Source organism: Heptranchias perlo, chromosome 21, assembly GCF_035084215.1.
Source record: "Heptranchias perlo isolate sHepPer1 chromosome 21, sHepPer1.hap1, whole genome shotgun sequence".
In the NCBI taxonomy this organism is placed as follows: Eukaryota; Metazoa; Chordata; class Chondrichthyes; order Hexanchiformes; family Hexanchidae; genus Heptranchias; species Heptranchias perlo.
Genome location: NC_090345.1, coordinates 33,060,827 through 33,083,953, shown reverse-complemented (window position 1 = coordinate 33,083,953; position 23,127 = coordinate 33,060,827). Strand labels below are relative to the sequence as shown.

The following is a 23,127-nucleotide window of genomic DNA, read 5'->3' as shown; positions in this document are numbered from 1 at the left end:
AGTGGTGTCCACCAGGGATACATGCTGGGACTGTTGTTATTTACCATATACACAAATGACTTGGACAGAAATTGGAGGTATGGTGTCAAAATGTGCAAATGATACCAAATTGGGGGATAGAGCTCAAAATGCGAAGGACTGCATCAAAATACAGGAAGACATAAACAGGCATGCAGAGTGGGCAAATAAATGGTAAATGAAATTCAATATAGCAAAGTGTGAGGTGGTTTATTTTGGTCTGAGGAATAAGGAGGAATTTCCTAGATTTTTCCCCCCAAATTGGCCTGGGTTTTTATCTTTTTTTGCCTCTCTCTGGAGATCGCATGGTGTGGAGTGGGGAGTGTATATATTGTGATACACAAGGTATCACGATTGTGTGGGATATGCTGGATAGATCAGAGGGTCTTATCCTTTTCGTCATTGTTCGTATGTTTGAATGTCCTTGAAAGCTAAGAATCTAAATGGGACAGAGGAGCTAAGACATCTGGGAATATAGATGCATAAATTGCTAAAAGTAGCAGCACGAGTTGATAAAGCCATAAAGAGCGTAAACAAAGTATTGGGGTTCTTTAAAATTCTGAAGGGATTCAATAGGATAGATAGCCACTAAGAGATCAAATAAAGAATTTTAGAGCAATTTCTTTACGCAGAGACTGGTGAGAATATGAAACTCGCTGTCTTGTGGAGTGGTTGAAGCAGATAGCATTGAAGGGGAGGCTTGATGCATACATGAGGGAGAAGGGAATAAAGGAATACGGGGGTAGGGTGGGAAGAAGTATTTAGAGTGGGAGGGGGCTCTTGTGGAGTACAAACACCAGCATAGACACGATGGGCCGAATGGCCTGTTTGTGTGTGTGTAGATTCCATATAATTCTATGTCGAATGTCCACACACTAGGTAGCAATTAGGAGCAGGAATGCTGGCTGCTTTTTTTCCCTTCTCTCTAACACTGTAATGCTGATGTCAATTTTCACCATCCTACTGCCATCCCGGCTGAGATGAGCTAACTCAGTCAAAATAAGATTGAATCTGGGACCTCCCTGGTCTGCACGTCCTATTCAGAGCGTTGAATTTACTCACTGAACCATTGGAGGAATGACAAATGAAATTTCAAAACATGTTCCTGACTGAGTACTGCCACTGGAAAAGTGGAGTACTGAAATAGAGTTATTCAGTTAACTTTTAATTTCCTTTAAATTAAAAAAGGGTCAAACAAATCCATCCCCACTCATACGCTCCTCTCCAATGTACATGTCCATGTCCATCCTTTGGCTTAGAAATGCCAGGTGAGCCAAAAAAAAGTGACAAAACATTTGTATCCTATGTATTGTTTTTTTTAAAACTGAAAATTCTTTGCAACTTAAATGTTACAATGTTATATGCTGTGAACAAACCACAGACTGTTTTCAGCACACTGTCAGAAGACTGATCCACATTTATCACTGCTCGGAATATTATTACCCCTCCAGAAAAGGAGTAAAAAAAAGTTCAGCGAAAATGAGAAAAAACTTGGGGGTATAATTTTCAGGAGGGGGTTGGGGGAGGGTTTCCCCCGATTTCCCACAATGGCAGCCCCAGTTTTTACTTGTAAAAGTCACTCATTATGAACTTGTGCAGCATTCCGAAATGCACAATTAAATTGAAAGTGAACATTTCACTCCAGGCAGAGAGCTGGATATGGTGGCTGAAATCTTCCACTCAGTCAGTGCACCAGTGAAAGTGTGTGTGTGTGTGTGTGTGTGGGGGTTGGGCAGGACTTCCACATGTACAATGTTGACCCTTGCTCATTTAAATAAGGGTGTGCGAGGTCCCAACTGGGTGGCACCTGGGACTGATGCTTTGGATCAAGGGTGTGTAGAAATACTTGTGCTACTGCAGTATTTAAAGAGGTAGACATTGGAAAAAATAAGAGTAAGAATAGTAAGGGAGCAAGGGCCTCTCCAGCATATCTGCTGCCAATTTTCCAGGCAGTAAGATGGAGGTACCTTACGGGAAATGAGGCAGAAGCTGTATGGCCTGTTTGGCATTCATAGCAGGAGGTTCTCGAGTACCGTGACTGCAGCTTAGTGCAGGGAAGTGGTTAGTGCCACCTCCACAACTCTTTGGACAACTGTTCAAAGCATGAAGAAGTTCAGTAACCACTTGAGGCTTGGCAAGGTAAAGGGAAGTACTCACATTCCCTTCAGATTGCCAAAATACACTGTTCAAGCACCTGCATCCTTTCCTCATCACTCCCCCTCCCTGTTTTCCATGGCTTCAAAGAGCACTGTGTTGTGTGCCAATGTCAGCAAATGCCCTTGTTCTCCTACACATCACCTGCAAATGACCCTTCCCTCATTACTTTACCTGCATATTCCCCCTTCTGGTATGTCTCAGTTTGTTTGCAGCATCTGTCATCACAAATTCATGCTCTGACTGCTCACACTTGCATTTCCTGCCTAATACATGCGCATCACACTGTCTCTACATTGTCCTTTCAGATGACAGCCCACAACAACAGGGAGAGACAGACCACGGGGATGGACCAGGCTTCATTAGGTCTCTGAATCTCAACAGGCAGGAAGCCCTGGACCTCTTGGGGAGGCTCACAGGTGAGAGAGTGACAGACACAGAAATCAGAGGGCAGGTGCCAGCTGTAGGTTAGTGATGAAATTCTGCAGTTGTTCCATGCTTACTGCAGGAGCACACCTAACTTTTCTGCAAACAGTCTCATGTTATTGCTTCCTCTGTTAGTCAGAATGGAACTTTGTTTCTCCCCGCCCCCCAATCTGTTCTAACGTCTCTTCCTCCTCTCTTCCTTCAGATGAATCAAAGCATGAAGAAGCAGAGGTGGAGAAAGAAGAGTTGCCAAGCATCTCTGTTTTGCAGATTGCTAGCACTGCCTCACCTCGTGACATTCACCCTGTCCCTGCCAAGCACCAGCACAGAGACATCCAACCTGGGGTGGAGGAGGGGGGGGGGGGTTCAGATACAACAACAACTTGTACTTATGTAGCACCTGTAGCAATGGCTGTTCCTGAGTGGAGAGTCAGGAGATGTCAGCCCATGCCTGAATAACTGTGGCCCCCTAGCTCGAGAGTCCTGCTTTTACAAGAAGGAAAGAAGGATGCTTGCTGAGGACCAGAGACTATCTCAGAATGTGCGTTATCCAGCCAACAGAGGAATCCATGTCTAGTACCTGTGGCACCATCAGGGATGGCTTCACAGCACTGCAGGCCACCTAGAACAGCTTACAGCTGGTCCTTCTCAGGACATAGGGGACTGGAAAGTAAGGCAACCACAGTCACAAGAGGCTACACAGATAGTGAACAGCCAGCCACCTCACACACTCCAGCCACTCAGGTAGCACTTTGAAGAAGCACCATGTTAGGGAGAGTTAGAAGAGTGCACAGTGGCATCAAAAGGAAAAACAGTATTGCCAGACAACATTTGATGTACAGGCTGGAAGGGCAAGGAATAAGCTATTGATTTTGTTGAAAATCGATGTTGGGACAGTTAGTGGTACTGTTTGGCAGGGGATGTTTGATAACGCACATTCTGAGAGATAGTCTCCAGTGCCTGCACATAGGTGTGATACTCAGCAAGCATCCTTCTGGTAAAAGCAGGACTCCTGAGCTAGGGGGCCACAGTTATTCAGGAATGGGCTGCCATCTCCTGGTGCTTCTTCAAAGTGCTACCTGTGTGGCTGGAGTGTGTGAGGTGGCTGGCTGTTCACTATCTGTGTGGCCTCTTGTGACTGTGGTTGCCTTACTTTCCAGCCCCCTATGTCCTGAGAAGGACCAGCTGTAAGCTGCATCCACAGTGCTGTTGTATGGGCAGCAACATTGTGGTCCTGCTGTCTTAATGCCATGTGCAAGGATCTGTGGGGAATGGCCAGAGGACTCATTTGTCTTGCTATCCTGAGGAAAGGTGACTGCAGGAGATAGTTGTTATGGTGGATTGTGAGGGAGAGGCAGTAGACAATGAAAGATGGAGTGTCGGTTCAGGAATCAGCCCTATTATTGCAGGTGCAGCCTGATTAACCATTAGTTTTTTGCTGTCGCTAATGAAATCACAGATTCCTACAATGTCGTTAGTGAGTCATTAATTACATTAAAAACACAGGCATTTCTCCCATTTTTCATTAAAAGAGAAAACACCAGTAGCAGAAGTCAATTTTTCTGAAGTGACGGTCTATTAAATTAGTTTAATTAACATTTTCTTTCCTAATCTCCCCCCTCAGAAGATGACTTCTTAATTGTCAATGTCACTAAAGGAAATACATGTTTGGTTCTGAAGTAAACTGAAGAACACAAATAGTGAAACTTTGACTAAGCTACATATATACAATCTACAATAGCTTTGTTTTTAACAGTGAAGATTAAAAGTATTTACATGAAAAGCTTAACAAATGTAGTTCTCGTTGATATAATAGTCATTCTTTCATAGCAGCTTTATTATTTGAAATACCTCAAGATACTTCTTTGCCAGCTCGAGGAACTCCACCTTCAGCTTCATTTCTTCAAGCTCTTCCTTCAGTTTCGGCAGCACCACCTTTGCATCGGTTCCTTTAAATTAAAATGCAACGTTACATTCTGTATGTATACAGCTCATCAGCCACGTATACCAACTAAAGCTTCAGGAACAAAAGCTTGAGTTGGTCATTTCCTTCTTCAGCAAACTCATGTTTGTGCCGCTGGTTTAGGGTGCCATTATACTGGCACTTTTGCATCAATATGAAATGGTTTCCAGTTTGCAATGACACAACACTGACAGAATAAATGAAGTCAGGTCCCAATCTGACTCTGGAACACAATGGGCTGTCCCAAGCTGTCTGGGATGACACTGGATGAAGTATGACTTCAGCGCAATGTCAAGCTGGACATCCTGAGCACTTTATAAACATATGCATCAATGCAAGCAACACTGTGCAGAGGACCAGTGGGGACTACGATCCAGTGCAGATAGTCACATCCAATCTGAACATTGAGTTTCATGTATTCAGGAAACTCCAATGTGCTGCAGCACATAGGGTTATATCGGTGCCAAAGACACCATGGACTTTGGGGAATCCTACCATTCAAAAAAAAAACCTGAGGCTCCTTTTGCTCTCTGTTAACCATGAGGAAAGTGATATACCTGTTTGCTCTGGCAAACAACATAACAAGCACCTATTTTATGCAGCCATGCACTACAGACTGACTTACTTATATCTCCACTGAGCCCCCTGTAAGGAATCGGAGGCAAAAAAGTTCAAGGCTGCTGCCACCTTCATTGCGACTGCCAGGAGGTCAGCAGGCCCTCCTGCAGCACTGTGCACACCTCCATAACTGCCTCCCTGGTGAATGGAAGTATACAAAGGCATTGCTGTTCTGTGAGGTCCAGATAGTTTCTTTGTGGCAGATAAATTCTGAATAGCAGAATAATGGTGGGTAGGAGCCCTCCTACTGCGATGATGCCTCACTTGCCTGACATCCAAAAAATCTTCCTGGCCTTCCTCTTTCTCCAAGTTGCACATGTACATTGGGATTCTAAATGGGTCATTCATTGTGTCAAGGGTGTTGGTGGGAGCCGTAAACTGTCTCCAAAATCCCGGCATTCCTTAAAAGCAGTTGAACACAATGCAGCCCTAATGCAGCAAAAACTTGGACATTTTTGTCCCCTAACTGCTCAAAAGTAGATTTGTCACTCCAAACCCAAGTTGGTGGCTGTCCCTTTAAAGTGGATTTCAAACGACTGAGCGTGCCCAGTTTAAATGGGTACTATTACGTGACCTGCGATTACTGTTAGGGAAGAAACTGATACAGAGGCCATCTTGATTTCACTGCCACTGTTTTAGATACAATTTAGATCTTAATGCTTGTTTCAGGCGCCATTACTGCCTCCGCCTGACCCACAAATGGAAATGTGCACCAAATGCAAACAGAGTGGAGACCAGACACAATGGGTTTCTGCTCCTTTCCTCCTCTCCCGAACACCTGAGAGATGGGCACATATAGGGCATTAAGCAGAAGAAAATTGGACCCATTAAAAGAAAGAAAGACTTGCATTTATATAGCACTTTTTATAACCTCCGAAGGTCCCAAGCACTCTACAGCCAATGAGGTACTTCTGAAGTGTAGTCACTGTTGTAATGTAGGAAACGTGGCTGCCAATTTGCACTCAGCAAGGTCCCACAAACAGCTATCTGATAATGACCAGATCATCTGTTTTTTTACTGATATTGATTGAGGGATAAATATTGGCTAGGACACCAAGGATAACTCCCCTGCTCTTCTTCGAAATAGTGCTGTGGGATCTTTTATATCCACCTGAGAGGACAGACTGAGCCTCAGTTTATTGTTTCATCCGAAAGTCAGCACTTCTGACAGTATAGCACTCCCTCAATGTTGCACTGAAGTGTGAGCCTGGATTATGTGCTGGAGTGGGATTTAAACCCACAACCTTCGTGACTCAGAGGCGGGAGTGCTACCAACTGAGCCACAACATTTGTCTGCTAATACTAATTTCTGGCTAATAATGTACGATCCTTTTGATCAGCATTTTTGAATTTGGATTGGTCAGCTTGCTCACCATTATGCATTTATTCTTGTGTGCTTTAATCAAAAGGCAAACACTTATGATTCTATGCATGAATGTACTTATTAACCTTTGCTTCTTTTTTCCTGTTGTTGGAGTTTCTGGTAGAATGTTTTAGTTTTTCTAAAATTCTTGGTCTCCATCATCAGTTGTTGCTCAAGTTCCTGTGTAACAAAACAAGATCAACATATTTGCAGATAGTTAAAAAAAAATACTAGCATTGTACCTACAACTGTGTAGTGTACAATTTTTTTTTCATATCAAGAAACATGTTTGTATCTTCCATTTCATTAGTTACAATCCTTCACTCTCCCGTCATGTGCCATTGCCACTTGAGTCAGCATGTGGTGACCTCTGCCAGTGCTGCTCGCTAATTAGCTGTTGCAACTATTAGAGCTCCAGAAAGACTCTCCCATCGCTGTCAATCTCACTATTGGATTGATTCTAGCTTCCATGTGGCATCTTATTTAATGAACCAGATGAAATTGGAAATTCATTGGGGAACAATGGATGTGAAACCTCTTTCCTTCATTCCATACAGTAGTACTTTAAGATATCAAAATTAGTGCTCCATTGAAAGGACGGGAAGATATTGTACAAAGACACAGACCTTAAATATGGTTATTTAACCTATTTGTGCTGTTATAGTTATTTCTATTTAATTTTATTACAATTTAAAATTCCATATCTAAGTTCCGCCCCCCCCCCCCCACCATTTTTCTTCTCCCTCATGTAGGATACAGTTCCAGAGGAATCAGCTAGACATCTGGTTCATCATTTAAATGGCCATTCTCCAGGTGTTATCCTGGTCTGCAAACTATTCATGTAAGGAGATGTCACAGCCAAGGTTGATCCTGTCCTCACCTGACATTCACAGCATATAAAATTGAAGCCTATAAAATTGTTATTTTGCAATTTTCCAGTGCAAAAAGGAATAAAAGTTTCAGATAGTAATGTTTTTATCCTCCTTTCTCCCTTCCCCTTCTTCTCCCCTAAAGACGATGATTTTTAATGGGGTACACTTCCACAGGAGCAATTTACCATCCCATACCCTGCCGAAGTGACCACACTTGAGCCCAGACAGCAATAAAAGGCTATTTGACCATGGAGGACATCACAACCAAGTCCGATCCTGTCTTCACCCAATGACCACACATGCACACTTCCAGCAAGCCTTGCTGAGCAGTGGGAATTCTAGCCAAATGTAGCCAATCCAAAAGTGTGTAACCTCATTGTACTGCTGGACCCTGAGCTGAGCTTCAAACCTACCATCCAGTCTGTCACCTGCCTGAAATATCACGCATATCTGCCCCATTTCACCCCACTGCCACTGAAACTATCAAGCAGGTCTTTTTCACCTAGACACAACTTTCAATGCCCTCCAAATTCGCCTCCCAAACACAAACTCCAATTCATCCAGAATTTCATTGCCTGCATCCTATCTTGCACAAAGTCCAGTTCACTCATCACTCCTGTCATTACCAATCTGTATTAGCTCCCTGCCCCCAATACAACGACTGCAAAATCCACAGCTTGCCTTTCCCTACCTTTGACACCTCCTCAAGCCCTACATCCTTGTCCACACCCTCCTCTCTCCCATTTGTGGTCTATTATGAGTTCCTCCATCGAACCATTGGTGCAGAATCTTGAGCCACATCACCCACACTCCAGAATTCTGTTCTCATCTTCAAAATTCTCCTTAAAATCAACATCTTCAACATAGCCTTTGGTCACCTCCCGTGGTTCTCCTCAGATTGTGTTCAATCCATGAATGTGAAGAGTTTGGGGCATTTTATTGCATTGAAAGCACAAATGCAAACTGTCATCGTTGCTCTGGTACACCTACACTGTCGTAGCAGAGATCAGTTAACCCAGCAGAGTCACTCAGCTCAGAATGTGAACCTGGGACCCTCCTGGTTTGTATAACTGAGCTAATCACCGTCTTAACTAGCTGAGCTACTCGGGGAGCAATCACATCATGGGATATTTTCATGAATCTGTACTACAGGAAGGCAACCTTGCTAGGTGACAGAGCAAATTAGGAATTCAAGTGCACCTCAATTCAGATTTGTGCTGCGAATGGGCGAGAGTCACTGTCAGCAGCACACTCATAAAATTACCCCCCAATGACCTTCCCTCCATCATAAGGTCAGAAATGGGGACGTTCACTGATGATTGCACAGCGTTCAGTTCCATTCACAATCCCTCAGATAATGAAGCAGTCCGAGCCCGCATGCAGCAAGACCTGGACAACACCCAGGCTTGGGCTCATAAGTGGCAAGTAACATTCGCACCAGACAAGTGCGAGGCAATGACCATCTCCAACAAGAGAGAGTCTAACCACCTCCCCTTGACATTCAACGGCATTACCATCGCCGAATCCCCCACCATCAACATCCTGGGGGTCACCATTGACCAGAAATTTAACTGGACCAGCCATATAAATACTGTGGCTACAAGAGCAGGTCAGAGGCTGGGTATTCTGCGGCGAGTGACTCACCTCCTAACTCCCCAAAGCCTTTCCACCATCTACAAGGCACAAGTCAGGAGTGTGATGGAATACTCTCCACTTGCCTGGATGAGTGCAGCTCCAACAACACTCGACACTATTCAGGACAAAGCAGCCCAATTGATTGGCACCACATCCACCACCCTAAACATTCACTCCCTTCACCACCGGCGCACTATGGCTGCAGTGTGTACCATACACAGGATGCACTGCAGCAACTCGCCAAGGCTTCTTCGACAGCACCTCCCAAACCCGCGACCTCTACCACCTCGAAGGACAAGAGCAGCAGGTACATGGGAACAACACCACCTGCACGTTCCCCTCCAAGTCACACACCATCCCGACTTGGAAATATATCGCCGTTCCTTCATCGTCGCTGGGTCAAAATTCTGGAACTCCCTACCTAACAGCACTGTGGGAGAACCTTCACCACACGGACTGCAGCGGTTCAAGAAGGCGGCTCACCACCACTTCTCAAGGGCAATTAGGGATGGGCAATAAATGCCGGCCTCGCCAGCGACGCCCACATCCCATGAAAGAATTTTTAAAATGCAGCGGTGCCCTAAGAAGCTGGTGTTGGGCTTTGCCTGAGGACTCACCTCTGACTGGAGAATCTAAGAGGGAAGGCAGCAAGGCAAGGGAGGCCTGAAAAGTTATGTCCTAACTTTTTCTTCCAATCTCCCCATGGATATTTGGGCTTGGAAGACTTCTGGCTGCCGTTTTCTAAGAGTAGCCAGAAGGCTCCAGACCAGAATCCAGACCTGTAATTCCCACCCAAATTTCTAGGTGCAAGGTTCTACCCAGGATGGGCCTTTGCTGGAGGAATGATCTGACCATTCAAATGACTTGATCCACCAAATTCAGAGATGGTGAGGACAGGAAAGGTGCAACACACTTTGGGCGCATCACACCGTTCCAGCACTGTGGCAAAGGTTGGGGGGAGGGGGCAAGGAGGGAAGGAAGAAAAATTGGTGCCGAAAACATTTTAAAAAAGTTTTAATCTGTAAAATGTTAAGATTCGATAATCTAAAAATACATTTCAATAACAGCTGCAGTTCCGATGGTGATGAGGCACCAGAGTCTTTACTATTGATGTTCCCTTGATCTTGTGATATAGTACATCCTAATATTGCATAATCCCATTTTTTGCTGTGGTACTGTGAGTAGTTAATTGATGTTCAAGATATGCAAAGAGAAATGCTAAAATCTTGTCTAACTAGGATTCAGTACTTCCAAAATTAATGCAGATATCGGTCAAATTTTATTTGACACTGCTTCAGATTACTTTCAATTTTGGTATTTTGCTGTCACTCATATTATTAACACTGGAAAATTAAATGGGCACTGCCTTCATGAAAAACTGTTGATGAATATTTATCCTTTATTTGCAACACTACAAAACACATACCCATATTACTTGAATGTGATATCATCATGATGAAGCTAAGGAAAAAGATAGGTTTAACATTAACAAAGATACTATTAATGATGTTCATCTATAAATTATAAGGTAGCGAATTTTCTTTTTGCATAGTCTCTAAATCACCAGAGTTCACTGAAGCATTTGAAAACTAAACAGTTCTTTAAAATGGTGCTCTTCGAATATTTTGCAAGGAGATTGAAATAGATACTTAATATTCTGCTCCACTCCATAAACTGATTTTAGGCTGCCAATTTTTGTGGCATTTTATATTGTACTAACAAATAAAGCAATTTTTATTTGTTTTGAGAAAAAAAGTTATTATTCTTTTTTGCATAATTGCTGTAAACATTAATGAAGAAAATTACCATAGCATTCACTGGTTCCCTGGATGAAAATTACTGCAGATAAGATGTACTGTGAACTACAAAGAAAATAGCTTTCAGAAAGGAATATAACAAAAAATACTTTATTTTGTTAAATAGAATAGTGTAATTTTCCTCTCTACTTTGAGGCACTGAGGTCTAAAAGCACTGTTTCATATGCAGTTGTAATGCTTATTTTGCTGCAGTTGTACAATACTCTACAATGGTGCTTTTTAAAATCTCTTACTTGCTCCCAAAGGGGGGAGGCACACAATCTCATGAAGAATTTAAGTGCTCATTAAGTTTTAGCTGTGATGTTTGCATAAAACAGAAAACATGGCAAGGAAAATGATAACTATATGGTTTTGGCTGTGATGTTTGCATAATATAAATAACAAGGCAAGGAAAATGATAACTACATGGTTTTGGAACTTTTAATTATTAATATTTATTGGTAGTTTTGATATATTTTTCTATGTTGGCTACAAAAATTAATTTTCTCGCTAGATGAGATATATCCTTAGAAACTAATATTCGTAAACAACACTAACATAATATGAAAATGGCTAGTTGAATCAAACTTAAAACTTACAAAATGTTTAACTTAAAATAAATTCAGAGGGAACACAAAAACAGAAGTATGTAGTGTTTTTGAATATTTTCCTTTAAACAAAATCCATGATTCATTCAACACACGCAAAGAGTCTATTTAAAATTCTTTTTGAAGTCCATTGAAGCACAGTGACTAATAGAGCACTTACCAACAATTTGGCTTCTATGTTCCCTTCTTCATTGGAGTTGTGTTGACCCAGTTGCTTTACACAGGTCTGCACTTGTTGGTTAAAACACTCAATTCCAAAAAATGCACTGCTCCATCCTGGATTGCATCTCCTTTTCCCCATGTTTGATTCTGTGTGCCAGAGAGGTACAGGAACTTGGGTTTCAGACACTTCTGTCGTATGGCCAGCATTTTCTTTCCTCTCTTCATCACTCTGGCTAAGCTTTGAATCTTCATATGCAGTACAAGTTTCACCAGTAAAACAACAGTTATTTTCCATTTGATGTAAATGTTTTGTCACATTTTCTTCTTCATCACAATTACCAGATTTAGGTTTCTTAAAGTCGATTTCATCAGGTATTATATTGGTGACACCTTGTCCAAAGATCACTTCAACATTGCTGTCTAGCTGGTCTTCCTTTCCTTTAGCTGTACAATACATAACAAGGTAATTTGCATTAATGGGTTATGCTGTTCAGCTACCCACCTCTTGTATAAACTGAAAGCTAGACTGTACTTAACAGCCTGACTATCCACTTATGCTCTGTAAGAGCCAGAGTACTTCATGTTTGATTCAAATGTCAGTTGCCAGGACAACCAGCACCAGCTGAGATACGCGTCAAACCCCAACCAGCATTTGTCTTACTTACTTTGTTTATTATATAACTCAATTTTGAATACTGTGTGGATTCAATAAATTATATTTTTTATGCTAAGTGTTTTCAATTATAGTTTTAAGAATAATAGAATAGATAATAGAGCTGTTTCCCTCATCGGGTCCTCCCAGCAAGGAGCAGTACTCACAGTGAGCATTCGTCGGGAAATTGTGGGTCCATAGGAACAGGAGGCGGCCATTCAGCCCCTCAAGCCTGTTCCACCATTCAATGAGATCATGGCTGATCTATAACCTAACTCCATCCACCTGCCTTGGCTCCATATCCCTTAATACTCTAAGGAAAGTTAGGCCCACAGCCCATTCACTTAAATAGATGGAAAATCAAGAGGGCAGCAGGTTTCCAGCTGAAGTTAATTTCCCGCCCGCCTGGGCCTCAATAACAAGGTGCTGCCAGTCTGAGAAAAGTTAGGCAGCTCTTGACTGCCTGCTGGCACTCTGGCAAGTGTGGGGACGGGGTTCCAGGGACATCGACAGAAAGGAAAATCAGGTGGGGTGCGTAACAGGTGGTCGATTCAAAACTGCCACCAAAGTAGAACTTTACTCCCAAAGATTCGGGAAAAGTATATTTCACAATTAAATAAAGCCGTCAATCAAAAGTAGAGTTGATCAAAACTAGCAGCCTGATACAAGCCTAGATTTTCCGCTGGAGTTATGGCAGGAGCAGCAGGTGTATTAAAATGTTCAGCAACTGATGGAGTTACGCCATTTAGTGTATTTTCTGTCATAGCAACACCAGATATAAGGGATGCCTGTTTGACCCTGGTACCTGGCATCGTGATGGTCGCAGAGTGGCTCTTTAAAATTTAAAGGATCAAAAAGCCTATGCAATCAATAAAAGAGCAACTGACTGTGTAGTGCCGTTTTTAAAATTTAAATTTTTTCCCTCCATGTAAACCGGAATCATAGAGGCTGCCAGCCACATTATGGTGCAGCAGACCTCTGAGTTCGGGTGCAGCCAATCTTCAACCCCTCTCCACATGGATTCCCTGGCAGAGGCGAGTGGCCTGCCAAAATTATATGAATGACCTTCAGGCCGGAAAACTGGTCATCCTTGTGGCAGGCAGACGGCCACCCATGCCACCCTACTGTAGGGGGAATAGCCAAGCACGAGATCCAAGCTATAATGTTTACAACTGTGAAACAAGGCAACATTGATACAAATAGTGATCTCCTACCCAAGGTGGGCTGACTAGCACCTTAATGGCAGTCATCTATGATATTTGTTAAATAATCCACCTCATCAGACGTGACTCATCTCCCTTTGCACATGTGCCAAAGAATGCATATTTCACCCAGTAGGGAGCCACAGACATTCCAGAGAGTAGAGCAGACATTTTAAACTTGTCACAAATTTGGCAAGCTATGAATTATAGAATAGAATCATAGAATCATACAGTACAGAAGTAGGACCATCGTGTCTGTGCCGGGTCTTTGAAAGAGCTATCCAATTAGTCCCACTCCCTGCTCTTTCCCCATAGCCCTGCAGATTTTTCCTTTTCAAGTATGCATCCAATTTCCTTTTGAAAGTTATTATTGAATCTGCTTCCACCAGCCTTTCCAGTGTGGAAAGGAAAATCGGGCAGGGTGTAATGACGGGCGGCCGATCGACTACCCCCCCCCAACCTCGTTTCGTGGCCCGCCGAGGTTGAATTTTACCCCGACTGAGTGCTCACATGGTATGATGTTTGCAAATAAGGTCCTGGACCTGAACTACTGCACAAGCCCATCTGAAGTGGGTGCTCTGCATGTATTAACTATTTTTCACAAACTATCATAACATTTAAGATGGAATAACCTTTGTCAACTGGGGAAGTGGCATCCTGATTTACTGTTTATTTAAGTAGCTAATTATTTCCCAGTAACGAGAGGTGAACATGCTGTGCAGACACACACAATGCAGCTGTTCGTACTTGACATTGTGTAAACTGTGCACATAAGGGGGGCAAACAGATATTATTGCTCATTTTTCTGAATTATTTAAAATTCCAAATTACTTTTGCAAAGGCAGAGACTACAACCCATACAAATTTTAAATCTGTAAATCAGTTCAATTGGATGTTGCATAATACCTGAATACAGATTGTCAGAAAGATAGTTTGCTTTCAAAATAGTGTATTCTGGTGAAATTATTGGTGGTAATTGAGGTTGTCTGGAGATTTCTCTGGTTTCTATATCAACTGCTTTCTCTTCAGATTCGAGCATTGTTTTATCCCAAGTGTCTTTACTACTTCTTTGTTTCCCATGCACAGGCAGTGTTTTCTTTATCTTCATGGCGTTTTGTAGTGGCGGGTTAAAATAATCTGGGTTTGGCTGGGCTGCAGCCTCTGACCTGAGACATAAATAATAGTTAGTTTGATAGCAACACAAACTTGCAAATTAAAATTTGACTGGAAATAGTAATAACGGCAACTCTGGTAATGCCTCAGTTTCACAATTCTTACACCTTTTAGTGTAAATGTCAAAGTAATATATATATATAAAAAACAACAACTTGCATTTATATAGCACCTTTAATGTAGTAAAACGGCCCAAGGTGCTTCACAGGAGCAATTTTCAAACAAAATTTGACACCAAGCCACATACGGAGATATTAGAACAGTTGACCAAAAGCTTGGTCAAAGAGGTAGGTTTTAAGGAGCACCTTGAAGGAGGAGAGGTATAGAGGCAGAGAGGTTTAGGAAAGGAATTCCAGAGCTTGAGGCCAAGGCAGCTGAAGGCCAATGGTGGAGTGAAGAAAATCGGGGATGCGCAAGAGGCCAGGATTTGAGCGCAGAGATCTCAGAGGGTTGTGGGGCTGGAGGAGGTTACAGAGAATGAGAGGGGTGAGGCCACATATATAGACAAGTATTTATATAGCGCCTTTCACGACCTAAGATCGTCCCAAAGCGTTTTACAACCAATTAAGTACATTATGAAGTGTAGTCACTGTTGTAATGTAGGAAACGCAGCAGTCAATTTGCGCACAGCAAGCTTCCACAAACAGCATAAGATAAATGACCAGATCATCTGTTTTTTTAGTGATGTTGGTTAATGGAACATCAGTGTAAATACTAAGAATAATAACACTAACATCAATATGATCAATCTATTTACAAACTAATCATGAGTTTTTTTAAAATAATAGTTTTTTTTTAAGTCTCTGCTGAGTATTTACTATGAAAAAGAAAATAGGTGGAGAAAAGTATCTGCAACCTGAATCTGAGCATAGTCAGTAAAGTGTAATCAAAAATGTCAATGTTTGAATAACTAGCGTAAGATTCTCTAACACAATCCTGTTCATGTCAATCAAGAAACAATTCTGTGAAGTTCTTGGAGGATTAACTACGGACAATTCCACCAGCAAGGGCGCATGTTCTGTTCAGAACTAGTAAATATGGCTGACTGTTGACATCTAGAATGAGATGTTGGAGGTGTTTGGAGGGGGGGGGGAGGTGGGTGGGGCTAGAGGGAGAAGTGGGGGTTTAGCATTTCAGAATTTTTGCAATTCTGTAATCAAGACATTAGAATCACATAAAGTGAGCATTTTTTTATAACATGAAGTCAGCTAAAATGTAAAACCTGGGATTTTTAAAGTTTTTTTTGTAAGAAAGAGATGGCACGAAGTGAATAAGTGATCTCAGTTGTATTACTTCATCAGACGAGTGGGAGAACCTCCACCAACATTGCATTTAGTAAACAGTCCTTAAGTATCGTTAAAATCAAAATGACTTAATGTTCAACAATTTCAAGTGCTAATAATAGACTATTATCAGGAATTTCCCAGGGGCTTCTGCCGTTTCTGCCATAACTTTGATGGAAACCCTGTTAGCATGAAAAATGTGGCCTCCGCCAACCTTATGGCAGCGAAGCGGGAGAAGTCCCGAGGAAATTCCCGAAGCATATTTTCCAAGGAAATCTGTTGATAGCTCAGGTATCAAACTGAAGTAGATTAAAAGCATGAATATAAGAGAAAATGTTAAACAGTGTGACTAAATATATATAAGGAAATTAAAATAAACAGTAATTATGGCCCCAAAAATTAGCAGGGCATCACATGTTGGAGTAAGTGCTCAGAAATGACCACCTTGGACATTCATTGCTGACCCCACCAAAGTTTGCGGAATTGGGGGAGTCCTGTGACTTACATGGCAATGGCGGGCTAGGGGTGCATCTGGGGCACCCTCACTGAAGTGCCCAGAAAGTATGGCAAATAAAAAAATCTCAAGGGTCCCAGGCCCAAACTGGAGTTGCCCCCATGGCCCCCTTACAATGGGAACTGCTTCAAAAATGTTTTTAATGATTGGCCAAATCTTTGGGCATCCTTGCTACAACTCCAACCTGGACCTCCTGGTGGGCCCCACAACTGCCAGTGGATCAGTTGGTACAGCTACAGGCTTAACTGTGCTAACCATATGCCATGTTCGGAGTTCCTGAGTTCCTGCATTCCCCCCCCCCCCCCGCCCCTCCTCCTTACATCAGTGGCCTTGTAAGGTGCAGGCAGAGACCTCACCACCACAAAGCCATCGAGAAACCTTGGCACTAGGCGGGAATTGGCTTAACTGGGTCCTGCGGATTCCAGTGAATCCCTTCAAAGTTATGGCAGGTGTCCACCGGCTGCAGATAATAATATGGGATATTTTACTCTAGTGTTCAAATACTAATAAAATCATCTTTCTATCTATAATATATTAAACATTTTCTGTCTGCATGCACTTCCTGTCTGTGCCAGTTGATTTTTTGTTGCCATGTTTTTGTCACATTTTTTGTGCCCACATTTCCTGTTATAAATTCCTATGTCTACATTTATTATGGGTTTTCCCGATGTAAACTTGTCGCTTTGTGTAATTTTGCCACCTAGTTCCCACAATTCTCTCAAAATGCTTTCTTATCTTCTTTTTATCTACCACTTTTTTCTCCATAATTAATATTTCCAATGCCCAAAATAAGGGTTTAAGCAAAATAAAAAAGATATTAATTTCACAATGCAATAACATTTAATTTATTCATTGAATTGTCTTGTGTCTCTCTTAATGCCTTTATTAATTTTTTTACTTGAAGGTCTCAGCCTCTCTCAAAAAGCAAGGCTTGGAGCAGATATTTTTGCTCACACCTGTGACTCATTGAGCTGAATTTGGATTGTGCAGTGTACCGTATTTCCCAGGATGCATCCGTCAGCTGCACTGAGGCAATGTTTTTCTTTCCCTTCTTTAACATTCTGCACAGTACCTTTTCATCAAATAACTTTGAAAAACAAGATGAAAAATGTCAAACGCTTGAGGTAAAATTTATGTTGACAATTTTCTTTTAAAGAAAATGTGTCAAAAGTGTCTATGTGAGAGAGTGATTAAAAAAAAAGGACAATGGGGTCAAATTGGTCTTCGGCAATAGAGCAAAATGGGCGCTGGCGAATTGGCACCACGTTTTACTGGTTTTCGGGCAAAGTGCAAAAAAAACTGCTGATTTGTTATCACCTGTTTTGCGCAACTGCCAATTTCACCCTTTCTGTCTTTTTTTGGTCACTCTCTGATACAGAGTGCATTTTCCAAGGGCGGATGCAGAGGAAGTTTTGTTGGAAAGGGGTAAGGTGATGTGGGTGGTGAGGGATAAAGGAAATGGTCAGAGGTGGCCGTGTCAGTGATTGAGATCATGGGAGTAAAGAGGCCATAGGAGATGGCGAGGTCGAGCGGGTGACCGTTAATATGGGTAGGAGAGTTTAGATAGAGGGAGAGATTTAGGAAGGACAGGAAGGCAGTGAATTGAGAGGAATGGGCAAGGGAATCTGAGATAGACACTGAAATCACCAAAGGTGAGAAGTCATTCAGCGCAGAGGCTGAGGGAGGAAAGGAGGAAGGATATCTCAGGGTAGGGCTGGGGTGAATATTAAAGGAGTGGTAGAACAAGATGAAGCACTCAAAGGAGGAGAAGGTGCCACAGGAGTAGAGGGAAAGGCCAAGGTTTGACTTGGTGATAAGGGGCACATCACCATCGCATCGGTTTGGACGGGGCAAGTGGTAGAAAGTAGAGCCAGGTGGGAAGGCTCCAGTAAGAGGCAAGGTGTCACAATATGTTAGGCAAGTTTCAATCAAAGCCAGTATGTCAATGCAATCGTCCACAAGAAGGTTGTGGATGGCAAGGGCCTTGTTCACAAGTGAACAGATAATGTGGAGGGAAATGTGTAGGAGGTGATAAGTGATCCACTAGCAGAGTCCAAGGGGGTAGTGGTGGGCAAGTGGGATGTGAAGGTGGTTGGTGTGGTGGGCACAGTGGGTGGGTTTTCAAGAGAGTAGGATGGGGCAGTTGGGATTGCTGCTTGTAAGGAGGCAGCGACTGGTGCTTTGATGAGCAGTTTGGAGAATGCAAAAAAAGGCATAGAGGGAAGGCAGAAAGGGGATTCAAGCCTGGAAAGGCAGCAGGAGAGTAGGAAAACAGAGGGGAGATGAAAGGTAGCATGACTGAATGACAAGAAGGGGAGGAGACAGGAGAGAAGGGCCCAAGATGAGCCAAGAGAAATTCAAAAGGGAGACAGAAGTAATTGGCTCAGGTCCAGATGGGTAGCCAAAATGCCAAATAAATAGACAGTTTGATCACAACTTCCTATGACTTATGCTCTATTGTTTTGGCTCCATAGTTCAACATTCTGTTGATTGCTGCTTTGCATTGGTTGGACAAGTTGAGCTTTAAGGCTACTAAGTCTCCTAGATCTCTTCATACTTCATCCGTAACTATTTCAACACCATTCATGGAGTAGTGAGCCACCAATTATTACTTCCTATGTGCAGTACTATTTATTTATATATTTAACCCATCATTGTTCTGCCCAAAATTTTTGTTCATCAAAAGTATTTTCCCTAAGCAATTTCACCCTCAATCACATTAAATCATATGGTCAGATAACTGCTTTGGAGTCATCTTTACCAGTGTGCCAATTTCAGCTGATGTTTAGGGACAGAGATTTGTTTATATGAATTTAAATCTATAGTTTGAATAAGGCTTGTTTTTATATTCATGTCACATAGAAATGCTTAAAATGTTCAACAATTGTCTGACTGCTGAATTGGATTTTCAAATTCTAGGGGAAAACTTTTGATTTGTTTCCAGAAAGTAGCTACTACATTCATACACTAGAGACTATATAATTTTAAGATGACAGACTTCTATTTGACCTGTCACATTTTAATGAAATCTTTATACCATCTTACAATAAAAAATTTTCAAACTATGCAACAACCGCCTGCAGATCTATCTATAAATGGATGTGGTTCATAATGTTACATTTAATTGAATATGTATTATACATTATATATCTTTATAAAAACCTATATTTCAATAAGCTTGTTAAATTGAATGGAGAATTGGTTCCTAATCAACATAAAAAATGCAAAGTTGATAAATTCAATCAGATTCATTATCATATTAATCAAATAATTAAATGCTTTCTTCAGAAAACTACACAAATTGGTGTACTTGTACTCTTGTTTCTCATTTACAATTTATCAACCCAGGTTGTCTAGGATACACTTGTGTTCTCATAGCAACTAAACTGGATGCTGCTACATTTCTGAATAAATGACTGCACGAACACTAAACTGATGCTCATTAAAAATTCTGTAGAAATATGTATACTGGCTAGATGTTCTGCCCATGGACTATGAATGGGCATAAATACAGCCCTCAGAGGTCTTCATTTTTAGGCTCACCAAAATTAACCTGGAAATGAACTTTCAGATGCATTTATCAAATTGCTTGTCTGTCTGCTATCACATTAAAACAACTTAAACTTATAGAGTTCTATTAATGTAATAAAATGCCCCAAGGTGCTTCCCAAAGGCAAAAAATAACTGGAGACCAATAAATGAAAAAGGATTAGCAGGTGTGACCAAAAGCAAGTTTGAGAATTAAGCTTTTGAGGAGGGGAAAGTGATGGTAAGGTTAAGGAGCCTAGGTAGAATGTTCCAGAGTGCAGTATGAGGGTAAGTACAAGGAGTGGTATTTACTGACTATTCTAAAGTTTCAACAACTTTATTTATCTATCTTTCTGAATCTCCAAGGTCCTATCATCTACTCTAAAATGCCACATGGTCAATCTTGGATGTGAGTTTCTTACATCAAATGATACCATTACTGCTTGTCTATGGTACACCAAGGGTTAATGAAGACAGTGATCTTTGAAGAACTCCTTTTGAAAAGCTAGATACTACCAATTAGCAACACTTTTAAGGTTTGGAAATTCATGCACCATCAGTGCCTCATAAGATGACCTCATTAGAGCAAAATCACTTCTTTGCAATATTATATAATTCCACTAAAAGTTATGATACAGTTTTGCCTCTAAAGGAAGATTTAATCAAACATATTGAAATATCTTTAGTACAGATACCACAAAAACCTTGGTTGAGGGAATTATTACACAAGCAATTTCAGAATCAATGACAATTCAATTAACCACATGAAATGTCTTCACTACATTGTATAGATAGTATACAAGGGTGACAGGCACTCAGTATTGAGTGAAGACCACTTTCTCTAGAATGACTTAATATTAAATAAATCACTAATTTAAATCATCTGAAAAATAATGTAAAACATCTCGAATTACCATATTTGTTCACAATTTCAAAATGTAATTTAATCATTTTAAATGAAAATTAGACAGAGCTTTTTAAAGATTTAAAATATTAAGTGAATTTTGATACAATGGCCTAGAAATTCAGCACACCGGGGGGAGGGGATGTGGGGGTTGATTGGTGGTGGGACGCAGGTGATTCTGGGGGTGGGGAGCAGTGGCGATCAGGGTGTGCCGGCAGCGGACCGCGTTCTTATAATGTGGGATCGGGAAGAGCACTCCTGATTAGATGCCACATGGCTTCTACGCTCCTCCCGGATCCACATTCAGGTAAGTATATTTTTAACTCACCTTGTTGGTTGCGGCAAGGACCTTTAAGGTCCACCCGTTAGGCCGTATATAAGCCTGGTTTTCTGAGTGCAGCTGGCGTTGGCGCTGGCCTTCCTCAGAGCAAACCAATCTGGCAGTGGGGGCCTCAAACAGGACTTAGCTTCCTTATTTGCATATTTAAAGAGCCTAACACCTGTTTTAGGTGTGAGCACTGCACGCTGAATTTTTTTGGCGTTTACCAATATAGCAGGCGGCATACTTCCAGCTCATAACAAGTGTGCACTTTCTGTCTGCTATATCGGAGGCTTAGGAGGCCATTTAGCGCCCGAAAAACAGGCGCTGCGCGGCCTAATTTCTAGGCACGTGTTCATAATGGGTTTTGAGTGCACTAGGCCTCAAGTCATCTCCAAATTTATATATTCCCATAAAATGACCTGGAAATTGTGTGAACGTTCCAATCGACTCCCACCATAATTCCAATAGGAGTTCCTCGAGATGACTGCAAACCTTAAGTGCAAATTTCTGGGATGGGATGTATGCAAAACCTCTGCATACCCCTACAAGACCATCATGTAAAGAAATACGAGGACACCCTAAGTCGGAGTTCCTGAGCCCTGGCTCTCAGTCGGACCCAGTGTGAATGTATGCCTGGTCTCACCAGGCATACCTGGCCAAAAAGGGTGGAAGTAGGCCCCATCGGCAGTCCAAGCCAGGGTTGATCCTGGCCCTGAAAGATGAGGGCAACACTCAGGGAAGGCTCATTGTTCTTCCGGAGGAATGGGGGGATCCCAATGCCTCCCTGTGGATGCCCAGCTACCACCAGTGTTTCAGTGGGACACAGCGCATGTGCCCCCAAATCACTGCTCCTGCAGGTCCCTCCTGACCCCATGAACAATGGATGGGTCAGTCGCTGAGTCCTGCATCAGGTGCGAGTCTGTGCATAACTGCTGGGACCGCACCCTCACGGGTCATCTAGGTCATTTACTTTGTGCACAGTTTTTAAAAAAAAAGACAGAACTGTAGACATAAATGGATACTTACAGTGGTGCAGAATGTGGAGGATTGCCATTAACTACCTCATAAAGCTGTTCCAATAGCTTTTCATCCCAGTAGAGGTCACAAAACTTCTCCGATATAGCACTACTGAATGTACTGAATTTAAGACTTTTCAAGGATAAGATGTACTCACCTTATAAAAAAAAAAATCAAAAATCTGAAATCAATCACAACAATGTAATATTATATTTCATTTAGCTAAAAAAACTTAACATTAATATTGTAACTTGTAACCAGTTCTGAATTGATGTTTACTTTGTAAGAGATCTGAATTGAGACTAGCTAAACCAACTTTGCGATTTATTTACCAGTATTTACAAATGCATAATATGATGTATAGTTCAGATGGATTTTGATGGTTCAAATACTACACTCTTTACAGAATTACTGTGCAAAACAAGACCTCCCAAACAGGTATAGCACCGATCAAAACAGTTTTCATTTATTTTTGAACTAGAATTAATTCTTTTTTTAAAACCCAGAGGATTCATTAAATTATTTTTAATAAACCAAAAATAAATTCAGCAATGAAAGAAAATATGTCACACTGGAACAGATACTCGTCTTCATCACCTGGGCAGTACCCTGGTGGAGCAGATCGCCCGCCTTTTATAGAACCCACCCAATTTTCATTCCGTTGTTTTCACCGGGTGGTGAACATGATACTCTACCACACTGTGTTCAAAGGCAGGAAGCAATATCAAGAACAGAGCCAACAACCGAATGGATAGCAGGAGCAGACTGCAAGATGCAGTCAAAGGTGTGAGGCAGAAAAATCATGGTGCGTAAACGTGGCACTCTCTATATCCCCTGCAGACTTTCAGTGGTCAAAAATTAATTCAACAGCATTTTTCAAATGCTTTGAAAATGTGCCATATCTCACTTTTGTAGAC

The 23,127-nt window shown here is 41.7% G+C and overlaps 1 protein-coding gene across 1 annotated transcript in view; it reads right to left on the bottom strand.

The window, feature by feature from the left end:
* LOC137340111 (kinase non-catalytic C-lobe domain-containing protein 1) overlaps positions 1–23,127 on the bottom strand; it is a 181,570-nt gene that overhangs the window by 54,231 nt on the left and 104,212 nt on the right. Inside the window, exons 15-19 of the mRNA XM_068002426.1 lie at positions 22,220–22,367; positions 14,376–14,635; positions 11,614–12,059; positions 6,629–6,722; positions 4,450–4,547 (exon numbers count right to left, since the gene is read on the bottom strand). Coding sequence (XP_067858527.1) covers positions 4,450–4,547; positions 6,629–6,722; positions 11,614–12,059; positions 14,376–14,635; positions 22,220–22,367 — 1,046 coding nt within the window. The remainder of the gene's footprint in view (positions 1–4,449; positions 4,548–6,628; positions 6,723–11,613; positions 12,060–14,375; positions 14,636–22,219; positions 22,368–23,127) is intronic.